Genomic DNA, 16,223 nt, shown 5'->3' on the forward strand with positions numbered 1-16,223 from the left:
GTGACTGCTGGGAATGGGACGTTATATAGTAGCACAGGGGGATGTGACAGGAGAGGTGACTGCTGGGAATGGGACGTTATATAGTAACACCGGGGGATGTGACCGGAGAGGTGACTGCTGGGAATGGGACATTATACAGTAACACCGGGGATGTGTCTGGGTGATGACTGTACCATTGTGTGTGTCAGGTTCCTATAAGGTGTCAGGATGTCACTGTCTATCTCTCCATGCAGGACGGGGAGTATATAGAGGAACACAGGGGTCTGTACAAGGACGTGATGATGGAGAATCACCGGCCCCTCACATCACGGGGTAAGAGGAGACATTTATTGTACAGGGGAGAGCAGGTATGGGGGTCCCCTATATACACCCAGCATCTGATAATCACATATATACAATGTCCTCAGTCACTGTGTGTCTCCTACAGATGGGCCCAGTAACAGGAATACCCCAGAGAGATGTCCCCGTCCTCTGTATTCCCAGGATAATCACATATATACAATGTCCTCAGTCACTGTGTGTCTCCTACTGATGGGCCCAGTAACAGGAATACCCCAGAGAGATGTCCCCATCCTCTGTATTCCCAGGATAATCACATATATACCATGTCCTCAGTCACTGCGTGTCTCCTACAGATGGGCCCAGTAACAGGAATACCCCAGAGAGATGTCCCCGTCCTCTGTATTCCCAGGATAATCACATATATACCATGTCCTCAGTCACTGTGTGTCTCCTACAGATGGGCCCAGTAACAGAGATACCCCAGAGAGATGTCCCCATCCTCTGTATTCCCAGGATAATCACATATATACAATGTCCTCAGTCACTGCGTGTCTCCTACAGATGGGCCCAGTAACAGAGATACCCCAGAGAGATGTCCCCGTCCTCTGTATTCCCAGGATAATCACATATATACAATGTCCTCAGTCACTGCGTGTCTCCTACAGATGGGCCCAGTAACAGGAATACCCCAGAAGATGTCCCCATCCTCTGTATTCCCAGGATAATCACATATATACCATGTCCTCAGTCACTGCGTGTCTCCTACAGATGGGCCCAGTAACAGGAATACCCCAGAGAGATGTCCCCGTCCTCTGTATTCCCAGGATAATCACATATATACAATGTCCTCAGTCACTGTGTGTCTCCTACAGATGGGCCCAGTAACAGGAATACCCCAGAGAGATGTCCCCGTCCTCTGTATTCCCAGGATAATCACATATATACCATGTCCTCAGTCACTGCGTGTCTCCTACAGATGGGCCTAGTAACAGGAATACCCCAGAGAGATGTCCCCGTCCTCTGTATTCCCAGGATAATCACATATATACAATGTCCTCAGTCACTGTGTGTCTCCTACAGATGGGCCCAGTAACAGGAATACCCCAGAGAGATGTCCCCGTCCTCTGTATTCCCAGGATAATCACATATATACAATGTCCTCAGTCACTGTGTGTCTCCTACAGATGGGCCCAGTAACAGGAATACCCCAGAGAGATGTCCCCGTCCTCTGTATTCCCAGGATAATCACATATATACAATGTCCTCAGTCACTGTGTGTCTCCTACAGATGGGCCTAGTAACAGGAATACCCCAGAGAGATGTCCCCGTCCTCTGTATTCCCAGGATAATCACATATATACAATGTCCTCAGTCACTGTGTGTCTCCTACAGATGGGCCCAGTAACAGCAATACCCCAGAGAGATGTCCCCGTCCTCTATATTCCCAGGATAATCACATATATACAATGTCCTCAGTCACTGTGTGTCTCCTACAGATGGGCCTAGTAACAGGAATACCCCAGAGAGATGTCCCCGTCCTCTGTATTCCCAGGATAATCACATATATACAATGTCCTCAGTCACTGTGTGTCTCCTACAGATGGGCCCAGTAACAGCAATACCCCAGAGAGATGTCCCCGTCCTCTATATTCCCAGGATAATTACATATATACTATGTCCTCAGTCACTGTGTGTCTCCTACAGATGGGCCCAGTAACAGGAATACACCAGAGAGATGTCCCCGTCCTCTGTATTCCCAGGATAATCACATATATACAATGTCCTCAGTCACTGTGTGTCTCCTACAGATGGGCCCAGTAACAGGAATACCCCAGAGAGATGTCCCCGTCCTCTGTATTCCCAGGATAATCACATATATACCATGTCCTCAGTCACTGCGTGTCTCCTACAGATGGGCCCAGTAACAGAGATATCCCAGAGAGATGTCCCCGTCCTCTGTATTCCCAGGATAATCACATATAAACCATGTACTCAGTCACTGCGTGTCTCCTACAGATGGGCCAGTAATAGGAATACCCCAGAGAGATGTCCCCATCCTCTGTATTCCCAGGATAATCACATATATACCATGTACTCAGTCACTGTGTCTCCTACAGATGGGCCCAGTAACAGGAATACCCCAGAGAGATGTCCCCATCCTCTGTATTCCCAGGATAATCACATATATACAATGTCCTCAGTCACTGTGTGTCTCCTACAGATGGGCCCAGTAACAGGAATACCCCAGAGAGATGTCCCCGTCCTCTGTATTCCCAGGATAATCACATATATACCATGTCCTCAGTCACTGTGTGTCTCCTACAGATGGGCCCAGTAACAGGAATACCCCAGAGAGATGTCCCCGTCCTCTGTATTCCCAGGATAATCACATATATACAATGTCCTCAGTCACTGTGTGTCTCCTACAGATGGGCCCAGTAACAGCAATACCCCAGAGAGATGTCCCCGTCCTCTATATTCCCAGGATAATTACATATATACTATGTCCTCAGTCACTGTGTGTCTCCTACAGATGGGCCCAGTAACAGGAATACACCAGAGAGATGTCCCCGTCCTCTGTATTCCCAGGATAATCACATATATACAATGTCCTCAGTCACTGTGTGTCTCCTACAGATGGGCCCAGTAACAGGAATACCCCAGAGAGATGTCCCCGTCCTCTGTATTCCCAGGATAATCACATATATACCATGTCCTCAGTCACTGTGTGTCTCCTACAGATGGGCCAGTAACAGGAATACCCCAGAGAGATGTCCCCGTCCTCTGTATTCCCAGGATAATCACATATATACCATGTCCTCAGTCACTGCGTGTCTCCTACAGATGGGCCCAGTAACATAGATATCCCAGAGAGATGTCCCCGTCCTCTGTATTCCCAGGATAATCACATATATACCATGTCCTCAGTCACTGCGTGTCTCCTACAGATGGGCCAGTAATAGGAATACCCCAGAGAGATGTCCCCGTCCTCTGTATTCCCAGGATAATCACATATATACCATGTCCTCAGTCACTGTGTGTCTCCTACAGATGGGCCCAGTAACAGGAATACCCCAGAGAGATGTCCCCGTCCTCTGTATTCCCAGGATTGTACAGAGGAGAATCACAGGACCCCACAGGAGGATCAGGTAGGTGGGATTTAAGGTCTCGCCAATATACCAAAGTGACTGTCACTATGATCTGTGTTACGAAGAGAGAACATTTGATTGATAAAATGTGTATAATATACAGGAAGAGGAAGAGACGGATGTGAGGGGTGACCAGCAGTGTAAGGAGAAGAAAATCGATACAGATATCAGCACAGGTGAGTCACATATTCTCCTTGTTCTGTTACTACAGCAATCTCTTATCTATTCAGTAGGGGAGTCCGGAGCCATCAGCCCCTATTAAATCCCTGCTCTCCCTCTCACATCATTTCACTGTGTGTTACCAGCCCAGAGATCTGACCAGTCTCCTCCCCGCACTCTCTGGTTTATCTCATACATCAGGAGCCATCAGCCCCTATTATACTCCTGCTCTCCCCTCACATCATGTCACTGTGTGTTACCGGCCCAGAGATCTGACCAGTCTCCTCCCCGCACTCTCTGGTGTATCTCATACATCAGGAGCCATCAGCCCCTATTATACTGCTGCTCTCCCCCTCACATCATGTCACTGTGTGTTACCAGCCCAGAGATCTGACCAGTCTCCTCCCCGCACTCTCTGGTGTATCTCATACATCAGGAACCATCAGCCCCTATTATACTCCTGCTCTCCCCCTCCCATCATGTCACTGTGTGTTACTAGCCCAGAGATCTGACCAGTCTCCTCCCCGCACTCTCTGGTGTATCTCATACATCAGGTGCCATCAGCCCCTATTATACTCCTGCTCTCCCCCTCACATCATGTCACTGTGTGTTACCAGCCCAGAGATCTGACCATTCTCCTCCCCGCACTCTCTGGTGTATCTCATATATCAGGAGCCGTCAGCCCCTATTATACTCCTGATCTCCCCCTCACATCATGTCACTGTGTGTTACCAGCCCAGAGATCTGACCAGTCTCCTCCCCGCACTCTCTGGTGTATCTCATACATCAGGTGCCATCAGCCCCTATTATACTCCTGCTCTCCCCCTCACATCATGTCACTGTGTGTTACCAGCCCAGAGATCTGACCAGTCTCCTCCCCGCACTCTCTGGTGTATCTCATACATCAGGAGCAATCAGCCCCTATTATACTCCTGCTCTCCCCCTCACATCATGTCACTGTGTGTTACCAGCCCAGAGATCTGACCAGTCTCCTCCCCGCACTCTCTGGTGTATCTCATACATCAGGTGCCATCAGCCCCTATTATACTCCTGCTCTCCCCCTCACATCATGTTACTGTGTGTTACCAGCCCAGAGATCTGACCAGTCTCCTCCCCGCACTCTCTGGTGTATCTCATACATCAGGAGCCATCAGCCCCTATTATACTCCTGCTCTCCCCCTCACATCATGTCACTGTGTGTTACCAGCCCAGAGATCTGACCAGTCTCCTCCCCGCACTCTCTGGTGTATCTCATACATCAGGATCCATCAGCCCCTATTATACTCCTGCTCTCTCCCTCACATCATGTCACTGTGTGTTACCAGCCCAGAGATCTGACCAGTCTCCTCCCTGCACTGTCTGGTGTATCTCATACATCAGGAGCCATCAGCCCCTATTATACTCCTGCTCTCCCCCTCACATCATGTCACTGTGTGTTACCAGCCCAGAGATCTGACCAGTCTCCTCCCCGCACTCTCTGGTGTATCTCATACATCAGGAGCCATCAGCCCCTATTATACTCCTGCTCTCCCCCTCACATCATGTCACTGTGTTACCAGCCCAGAGATCTAACCCGTCTCCTCCCCGCACTCTCTGGTGTATCTCATACATCAGGATCCATCTGCCCCTATTATACTCCTGCTCTCCCCCTCACATCATGTCACTGTGTGTTACCAGCCCAGAGATCTGACCATTCTCCTCCCCGCACTCTCTGGTGTATCTCATATATCAGGAGCCGTCAGCCCCTATTATACTCCTGATCTCCCCCTCACATCATGTCACTGTGTGTTACCAGCCCAGAGATCTGACCAGTCTCCTCCCCGCACTCTCTGGTGTATCTCATACATCAGGTGCCATCAGCCCCTATTATACTCCTGCTCTCCCCCTCACATCATGTCACTGTGTGTTACCAGCCCAGAGATCTGACCATTCTCCTCCCCGCACTCTCTGGTGTATCTCATATATCAGGAGCCGTCAGCCCCTATTATACTCCTGATCTCCCCCTCACATCATGTCACTGTGTGTTACCAGCCCAGAGATCTGACCAGTCTCCTCCCCGCACTCTCTGGTGTATCTCATACATCAGGTGCCATCAGCCCCTATTATACTCCTGCTCTCCCCCTCACATCATGTCACTGTGTGTTACCAGCCCAGAGATCTGACCAGTCTCCTCCCCGCACTCTCTGGTGTATCTCATACATCAGGAGCCATCAGCCCCTATTATACTCCTGCTCTCCCCCTCACATCATGTCACTGTGTGTTACCAGCCCAGAGATCTGACCAGTCTCCTCCCCGCACTCTCTGGTGTATCTCATACATCAGGTGCCATCAGCCCCTATTATACTCCTGCTCTCCCCCTCACATCATGTTACTGTGTGTTACCAGCCCAGAGATCTGACCAGTCTCCTCCCCGCACTCTCTGGTGTATCTCATACATCAGGAGCCATCAGCCCCTATTATACTCCTGCTCTCCCCCTCACATCATGTCACTGTGTGTTACCAGCCCAGAGATCTGACCAGTCTCCTCCCCGCACTCTCTGGTGTATCTCATACATCAGGATCCATCAGCCCCTATTATACTCCTGCTCTCTCCCTCACATCATGTCACTGTGTGTTACCAGCCCAGAGATCTGACCAGTCTCCTCCCTGCACTGTCTGGTGTATCTCATACATCAGGAGCCATCAGCCCCTATTATACTCCTGCTCTCCCCCTCACATCATGTCACTGTGTGTTACCAGCCCAGAGATCTGACCAGTCTCCTCACCACACTCTCTGGTGTATCTCATACATCAGGATCCATCAGCCCATATTATACTCCTGCTCTCCCCTCACATCATGTCACTGTGTTACCAGCCCAGAGATCTAACCCGTCTCCTCCCCGCACTCTCTGGTGTATCTCATACATCAGGATCCATCTGCCCCTATTATACTCCTGCTCTCCCCCTCACATCATGTCACTGTGTTACCAGCCCAGAGATCTGACCAGTCTCCTCCCCGCACTCTCTGGTGTATCTCATACATCAGGAGCCATCAGCCCCTATTATACTCCTGCTCTCCCCCTCACATCATGTCACTGTGTTACCAGCCCAGAGATCTAACCCGTCTCCTCCCCGCACTCTCTGGTGTATCTCATACATCAGGATCCATCAGCCCATATTATACTCCTGCTCTCCCCTCACATCATGTCACTGTGTGTTACCAGCCCAGAGATCTGACCAGTCTCCTCCCCACACTCTCTGGTGTATCTCATACATCAGCAGCCATCAGCCCCTATTATACTCCTGCTCTCCCCCTCACATCATGTCACTGTGTGTTACCAGCCCAGAGATCTGACCAGTCTCCTCCCCACACTCTCTGGTGTATCTCATACATCAGCCCCTATTATACTCCTGCTCTCCCCCTCACATCATGTCACTGTGTGTTACCAGCACAGAGATCTGACCAGTCTCCTCCCCGCACTCTCTGGTGTATCTCATACATCAGGAGCCATCAGCCCCTATTATACTCCTGCTCTCCTCCTCACATCATGTCACTGTGTGTTACCAGCCCAGAGATCTGACCAGTCTCCTCCCTGCACTCTCTGGTGTATCTCATACATCAGGAGCCATCAGCCCATATTATACTCCTGCTCTCCCCCTCACATCATGTCACTGTGTTACCAGCCCAGAGATCTGACCAGTCTCCTCCCCGCACTCTCTGGTGTATCTCATACATCAGGAACCATCAGCCCCTATTATACTCCTGCTCTCCCCCTCACATCATGTCACTGTGTGTTACCAGCCCAGAGATCTGACCAGTCTCCTCCCCGCACTCTCTGGTGTATCTCATACATCAGCAGCCATCAGCCCCTATTATACTCCTGCTCTCCCCCTTACATCATGACACTGTGTGTTACCAGCCCAGAGATCTGACCAGTCTCCTCCCTGCACTCTCTGGTGTATCTCATACATCAGGAGCCATCAGCCCCTATTATACTCCTGCTCTCCCCCTCACATCATGTCACTGTGTGTTACCCGCCCAGAGATCTGACCAGTCTTCTCCCCGCACTCTCTGGTGTATCTCATACATCAGGAGCCATCAGCCCCTATTATACTCCTGCTCTCCCCCTCACATCATGTCACTGTGTGTTACCAGCCCAGAGATCTGACCAGTCTCCTCCCTGCACTCTCTGGTGTATCTCCTACATCAGGAGCCATCAGCCCCTATTATACTCCTGCTCTCCCCCTCACATCATGTCACTGTGTGTTACCAGCCCAGAGATCTGACCAGTCTCCTCCCTGCACTCTCTGGTGTATCTCCTACATCAGGAGCCATCAGCCCCTATTATACTCCTGCTCTCCCCTCACATCATGTCACTGTGTGTTACCAGCCCAGAGATCTGACCAGTCTCCTCCCCGCACTCTCTGGTGTATATCATACATCAGGTGCCATCAGCCCCTATTATACTCCTGCTCTCCCCCTCACATCATGTCACTGTGTTACCAGCCCAGAGATCTGACCGGTGTCCTCCCTGCACTCTCTGGTGTATCTCATACATCAGGAGCCATCAGCCCCTATTATACTCCTGCTCTCCCCCTCACATCATGTCCCTGTGTGTTACCAGCCCAGAGATCTGACCAGTCTCCTCCCCGCACCCTCTGGTGTATCTCATACATCAGCAGCCATCAGCCCCTATTATACTCCTGCTCTCCCCCTCACATCATGTCACTGTGTGTTACCAGACCAGAGATCTGACCAGTCTCCTCACTGCACTCTCTGGTGTATCTCATACATCAGGAGCCATCAGCCCATATTATACTCCTGCTCTCCCCCTCACATCATGTCACTGTGTGTTACCAGCCCAGAGATCTGACCAGTCTCCTCCCCGCACTCTCTGGTGTATCTCATACATCAGGAGCCATCAGCCCCTATTATACTCCTGCTCTCCCCCTCACATCATGTCACTGTGTGTAACCAGCCCACAGATCTGACCAGTCTCCTCCCTGCACTCTCTGGTGTATCTCATACATCAGGAGCCATCAGCCCCTATTATACTCCTGCTCTCCCCCTCACATCATGTCACTGTGTGTTACCAGCCCAGAGATCTGACCAGTCTCCTGCCCACACTCTCTGGTGTATCTCATACATCAGGAGCCATCAGCCCCTATTATACTCCTGCTCTCCCCCTCACATCATGTCACTGTGTGTTACCCGCCCAGAGATCTGACCAGTCTCCTCCCCGCACTCTCTGGTGTATCTCATACATCAGGAGCCATCAGCCCCTATTATACTCCTGCTCTCCCCCTCACATCATGTCACTGTGTGTTACCATCCCAGAGATCTGACCAGTCTCCTCCCCACACTCTCTGGTGTATCTCATACATCAGCAGCCATCAGCCCCTATTATACTCCTGCTCTCCCCCTCACATCATGTCACTGTGTGTTACCAGTCCAGAGATCTGACCAGTCTCCTCCCCGCACTCTCTGGTGTACCTCATACATCAGGAGCCATCAGCCCCTATTATACTCCTGCTCTCCCTCTCACATCATGTAACTGTGTGTTACCAGCCCAGAGATCTGACCAGTCTCCTCCCCGCACTCTCTGGTGTATCTCATACATCAGGAGCCATCAGCCCCTATTATACTCCTGCTCTCCCCCTCACATCATGTCACTGTGTGTTACCAGTCCAGAGATCTGACCAGTCTCCTCCCCGCACTCTCTGGTGTATAATCCGGGCATAAATCTGTAAGGATCGTATACAGCTCAGTGAGATCCGGTCAGAGCTCTGTGTGGATCATATACAGATTTGTGAGATCTCTTCATGGTTCTTTCCACAAAAGTGCTTAAAATTAACGTTTAAAAATAATAGTGTGGGGTCCTCCATCCGAGCATAACCAGCCCCGGGCTCTTTAGTTTCCCATTTACGGGGGGAAAATAAGTGTTGAAGTACCCCATATTTAAGAAACCAACAGCCGCAGTGTAATGGCACACTCGGGGAACACAAGGTCCCCTGGCCGAAACATTATCACTGTGGCTGGTCAGCCATTGGTGGGGTCCCTGGGAGAGTGGGGACCCCCCTGTACCATTATCCCTCCTCCTCCACCAGCCCCCGTATCATTATCCCTCCTCCACCAGCCCCCGTATCATTATCCCTCCTCCACCAGCCCCCGTATCATTATCCCTCCTCCACCAGCCCCCGTAACATTATCCCTCCTCCACCAGCCCCCGTACCATTATCCCTCCTCCACCAGCCTCTGTACCATTATCCCTCCTCCACTAGCCCCTGTACCATTATCCCTCCTCCACCAACCCCAGTTCCATTATCCCTCCTCCACCAGCCCTCGTAACATTATCCCTCCTCCACCAGCCCCCGTACCATTATCCCTCCTCCACCAGCCCCTGTACCATTATCCCTCCTCCCCCAGCCCTGTACCATTATCCCTCCTCCCCCAGCCCTGTACCATTATCCCTCCTCCACCAGCCCCTGTACCATTATCCCTCCTCCACCAGCCCCTGTACCATTATCCCTCCTCCACCAGCCCCTGTACCATTATCCCTCCTCCACCAGCCCCTGTACCATTATCCCTCCTCCCCCAGCCCTGTACCATTATCCCTCCTCCCCCAGCCCTGTACCATTATCCCTCCTTCCCCAGCCCTGTACCATTATCCCTCCTCCCCCAGCCCTGTACCATTATCCCTCCTCCACCAGCCCCCAAACCATTATCCCGCCTCCTCCACCAACCCCCTGTACCATTATCCCTCCTCCCCCAGCCCTGTACCATTATCCCTCCTCCCCCAGCCCTGTACCATTATACCTCCTCCACCAGCCCCCGTACCATTATACCTCCTCCACCAGCCCACAAACCATTATCCCTCCTCCACCAGCCCCCAAACCATTATCCCGCCTCCTCCACCAACCCCCTGTACCATTATCCCGCCTTCTCCACCAGCCCCCCATACATTATCCCTCCTCCACCAGCCCCCGTACCATTATCCCTCCTCTATCAGCCCCCGTGCCATTATCCCTACTCCTCCACCAGCCCCCTGTACCATTATCCCTCCTCCTCCACCAGCCCCCCATACATTATCCCTGCTCCACTAGCCCCCGTACCATTATCCCTCCTCCTCTATCAGCCCCCCGTACCATTATCCCTCCTCCTATATCAGCCCCCGTACCATTATCCCTACTCCTCCACCAGCCCCCTGTACCATTATCCCTCCTCCTCCACCAGCCCCCCATACATTATCCCTGCTCCACTAGCCCCCGTACCATTATCCCTCCTCCTCTATCAGCCCCCCGTACCATTATCCCTCCTCCTATATCAGCCCCCGTACCATTATCCCTCCTCCTCTATCAGCCCCCGTACCATCATCCCTACTCCTCCACCAGCCCCCGTACTATTATCCCTCCTCCTCCACCAGCCCCCGTACCATTATCCCTCCTCCACTATCCCCCGTACCATTATCCCTCCTCCTCTATCAGCCCCCGTACCATTATCCCTCCTCCTCTATCAGCCCCCGTACCATCATCCCTACTCCTCCACCAGCCCCCGTACTATTATCCCTCCTCCACCAGCCCCCGTACCATTATCCCTCCTCTATCAGCCCCCGTACCATTATCCCTACTCCTCCACCAGCCCCCTGTACCATTATCCCTCCTCCTCCACAGCCCCCGTACCATTATCCCTCCTCCTCCACCAGCCCCCGTACCATTATCCCTCCTCCTCCACCAGCCCCCGTACCATTATCCCTCGTCCTCCACCAGCCTCCGTACCATTATCCCTCCTCCTCCACCAACCCCCGTACCATTATCCCTCCACCTCCACCAGCCCCCGTACCATTATCCCTCCTCCTCCACTAGCCCCCGTACCATTATCCCTCCTCCTCCACCAGCCCCCGTACCATTATCCCTCCTCCTCCACCAGCCCCTGTACCATTATCCCTCCTCCTCCACCAGCCCCCGTACCATTATCCCTACTCCCCCACCAGCCCCCGTACCATTATCCCTCCTCCCCCATTTCCATCACCTTGTATGGTATTAGTTCTCCCGGTGGATCTGTGGGGCCTACACGGCTTGGTCAGCACCAGACTCTGCTGCTTGGTGGTCACCTCCTGAGATCATTGTTGTATTTATAATGTTGTCATTCAATCAATTTATCAAAGCCGTGTAATCTTATGTCATCGCTAATTATTGTTATTTGGCATCGTTACATTTTATTCCCAGCAGATGGATGTAACAGCCGGAACATCTCCGAGGATCACCTCGTTTCATCTCCAGATAGTGAAATAGAAAATAACATCCAAATGGAAGAAAATCCTATCGCCCCAGTTATATCGTCTGACCTTTCCGATCATGGGAAATGTTTTCCTGATCACTCTGGTATTGGTAGATCTGTTACATCTATTAAAGCAGGTGCATTGCTTCGTTGTAAAGGTTACACAGGTTCTACACAGAACAACCCGATTATTACCCATCAGCCAGCTAAGGCAGGTGAGAGAACATTTCCATGTACTGAGTGTGGGAAATGTTTTACACAAAAATCATATCTCATTAGACATCAGAAAAGTCACACAGGTGAGAAGCCATTTCTATGTACTGAGTGTGGGAAATGTTTTAAAACTAAATCATATTTTGTAAGTCACCAGAGAAGTCACACAGGTGAGAAGCCGTTTCCATGCTCTGAGTGTGAGAAATGTTTTACAAGCAAATCAGAACTTGCTAGACATTTGAAATATCACATGGGTCAGAAACCATTTCTATGCTGTGAGTGTGGGAAAAGTTTTTCACATGAAAAATATCTTGTTGCACATGTGAAAAAACATACAGGTGAGAAGCCATTTCCATGTCCTGAGTGTGGGAAATGTTTTGAACAGAAATCATATCTTGTTAGACATCAGAGAAGTCACACAGTTGAGAAGTCATTTGCATGTACTGAGTGTGAGAAATGTTTTACAAGGAAATCAGAGTTTGTTAAACATCTGAGAAAGCACACAGGTGAGAGGCCATTCCAATGCTCTTTGTGTGGGAAAGGTTTTACAGTAAAATCACATCTTGTTAAACATAATAGAAGTCACACAGGTGAGAAGCCATTTCAATGCTCTGAGTGTGGGAAATGTTTTTCCATGAAATCACATCTTGTTATACATCAGAGAAGTCACACAGGTGAGAAACCATGTATATGCTCTGAGTGCGGGAAATGTTTTACACAGAAATCAGATCTTATTAGACATCAGAGAATTCACACAGGTGACAAGCCATTTTCATGCTCTGAGTGTGGGAAATGTTTTACCTTGAATGCAAATCTTCTTACACATCAGAAAAGTCACGCAGATGACAAGCCATTTTCATGCTCTCAGTGTGGGAAATGTTTTAAACACAAATCAGATCTTGTTAAACATCAACGAATACACACAGGAGAGAAGCCGTTTCCATGCTCTGAGTGCGGGAAATGTTTTACGTGCAAATCTCATCTTAATAGACATGAGAAGACTCATATAGCTCAGAAACTATTTCCAAGTACTTAGGGGTAAATTTACATAAAATGGGAGTTCTACCAATCAGATTCTATGGGGTACATTTACGAAGGTCAGCCATATATGATCTAAAAATACGAATGGAGAATATGGAAAATTTACAATCCTGCCGCTTTCTTCAGTTTAATAGCGGTTTGGATTTTGGTGCAGCCAAATACGTACAAGCCATCAGCATTGTACCAGTGTAAGAAAAAAAATAACAGAATAAATAATTTAAAAAATGACGTGGGGTCCCCATTCCTGGCTATAGCCAGCCCTGGGCTCATTGAGCTGCTCCTGGTTGCAGAAATACAGGGATGGGTGGGAGGGAGACTGGGGTCCCCCTATATTTTGAAAACCAGCACCAGGCCCAGCCAGCACGGTAATGCCACACCCGGGGAAGACTTTTTATACAAGTTCCACGACCAAAGCATTAACCCCTGACTGTTCAGCCTGGGACCCTGGGGGAGTGAGGACTCTCCCCCCTCCATGCTGCCCCCAGCCCAGTCTGAAGCCCAGAGCTGTCCCCGGTGCCCCTGGGCAGTGGGCATAGGGCTGATAGCCATAACGTGTAAATATTAGAGTTTTAAGCTATTGGGTTAAGTTGTGGAACTACAAGACCCAACAAGCCTCCCTGCATGCAGGGACTTGGAGAACCACAAGTCCCTGCATGGCAGCCATTAAAGGGCCCGCTGGGTCTTGCAGTTCCAAAACGTAACCAGTTGTCCAATAAATCACACATATACCATAGAAAATAAGAGTTTCATACACACTACAATCACTCATACATACTTACCTACAGGGTGCACCGTAGGCCTGTCCTCTTCTCCAGGAGGAATCCATTGGAGTACCAGTGAAAGGGAATTATACTCACCTTGTCCCATGGCAGAGATCGGTCCTCTTTGTTCCAAAGTAGGCATCCACAAGTTACAATAAAAACTGATGGGGCTTACACTTCCCTATACTGAGGGTTATCCCTGTGATGTCATGCACCAGGTCTTTCCCCAGCCAATCAGGAGCGGGCTCCGGGGGAGCGCTGCAGCTGATTGACTGTTCGCGGCTCCATAGTAGCCCATGTTAAATTGCCATCAGTCCTGTATCCACCGACCAGGGACACCAGGGACAGCCCTGGGCTTACCCCTATATATTAGCTTCTAGAAGGTGCTACATAAATAAGTAGCATAATCTGCACCTGTGACGCCGCCGTCGCTGCACCTGTGACGCCACCGTCACTACACCTGTGATGTTGCTGCACCTGTGACGCCGCGGTCACTACACCTGTGATACCGCCGTCGCTGCACCTGTGACGCCGTGGTCACTACACCTGTGACGCCGCGGTCACTGCACCTGTGATACCTTTCTGTGAATTTCTTTAGTAGATTAGTGCGATTGTGTATCTCGTGTATTAAACCTTCATTTCTTATGTTTATACATATTCTACTGTGAATTATTGTGGATCTGAATTAGCTTTCATGTATCTGTTCCCCTCTTATTACTTGGTGAATTATTATTGGTTTCCCCCATATATTGTGCAGAGGGAGAGACTTTATCCACTTGTTCCATATGTCATTAAATGTCATTATCCTGCTCCTACGAATGTGTGCGTGTGTTTCCTGTAAGGCCGGATAGTCCACCGGTGCTTTCCAGCCCTCCAAGTCTGACCTGTGTCCACCATCCAGCTTAGCCAGTGAGCACCTATCAACAACTAGCAAGCCTGCTGGAGGCAAAAGCTTCGAAAGCTAGTCTGCTACCTGTCGCTTTCTGCCAGCAGATGACAGTGTTTCGGAGACTGGCGGACACTAGACGTGTGTGTGTGTTTGTGTATGTATGTGTATATATATATATATATATATATATATGTGTGTGTGTGTATGTATATATGGTACTTATGTATTATCTGGGCGCCCGATTTTATCATTGCATGCCACTACTTAAGGCATGCGATTTTTCATTGTAAAGACCCGATTTTTAATTGTATAGTCACCCATGGGTGATTTCATACCCCCACTATCCAACTACGCATGGAGTTGATTGTATATAGTGTGGTGAGCGCAGCGAGCCACCGAGCCTGAAGCGTGGCGAGCGGACGCAGAATACATGTAAAGTAATCCGCGTCCCATCGCTGCGCTCCCCACACTATATAAAATCAGCTCCATGCGTAGTTGGATAGTGGGGGTATGAATTCACCCATGGGTGACTATACAATTAAAAATCGGGTCTTTACAATGAAAAATCGCATCGCATGATTTGTATGCCACTATATTACCTGCGATGCAATGAAAAAATCGGGCGCCCAGATATTACATAAGTAATATATATATCCTAAGAATGGGGTGCAAACAACACCCACACTTCCCAGGGTGGGGTGCGGTGGCCTGTGACCACACACTCTAGTAAATACAAACACAGGGGGCCCAGCACTCACTACAACAAACTAACTCACCTTAACATTCAAATAATCAATCAATAAATAATGGGGTATATATGCACTGTTTACCTTGAAAACGGGGAGCACGTACCCCAAAACGTCGGTATTAAAACTTTTTTGCACCATTTACATCGTGGAGTGCCGCTGCTTGTCTGTGGTGGATGCTGTGTATGCTACCACATTTTTAGCTCATAATAGTTGATTATATATTTTTGAGACCATTTTCACCTTACTACTTTCTTTTAATATTTTTTTCATTAAAGACCCCAAAGTCTGAGGAATCTCCATTAAATTGTGTATCTATTGCGCTTCTCAGTTGCTGATATCTGAAGATGTGGGATGTGGGGAAGGACGATCAGTCCCGCAACTTGGGTAAAGGATTAGACTCCATTATCTCAGATATGGGCCAATGGGTGATCCACCTCCAGTGCCTGAAATCTCATGTCGTTTCTGACTGCTTGGATCACCAATGGAGGATATATATATATATATATATATATATATATATATATATATATATATATATCAGAAATGCCCAGCACTCATCCGAACATCAAACAACTTGTGCGGTGCGCGCAATCTCTAGATAGAGAATATATAGCAGACACTGTGTAGTGCGGCACTCGTCAGACTGACATCTGGTACATCGCAAAATAAATAAGCCAAAGGCAATGCGGTAAGTCAACGTTTCGGGTACTCAAACCCTTTATC

The 16,223-nt window shown here is 49.5% G+C and overlaps 1 protein-coding gene across 1 annotated transcript in view; it reads left to right on the top strand.

The window, feature by feature from the left end:
- Positions 1–14,677, top strand: part of LOC146007410 (uncharacterized) — a 50,336-nt gene extending 35,659 nt beyond the window's left edge. Inside the window, exons 6-9 of the mRNA XM_083145761.1 lie at positions 234–312; positions 3,334–3,431; positions 3,535–3,607; positions 11,796–14,677. Coding sequence (XP_083001887.1) covers positions 234–312; positions 3,334–3,431; positions 3,535–3,607; positions 11,796–13,096 — 1,551 coding nt within the window. The 3' untranslated portion in view covers positions 13,097–14,677. The remainder of the gene's footprint in view (positions 1–233; positions 313–3,333; positions 3,432–3,534; positions 3,608–11,795) is intronic.
- The last annotated feature ends 1,546 nt before the right edge of the window (positions 14,678–16,223 follow it).

Source organism: Crinia signifera, chromosome 6 (genome assembly GCF_055691185.1).
Source record: "Crinia signifera chromosome 6, ASM5569118v1, whole genome shotgun sequence".
NCBI classification, from domain to species: Eukaryota; Metazoa; Chordata; class Amphibia; order Anura; family Myobatrachidae; genus Crinia; species Crinia signifera.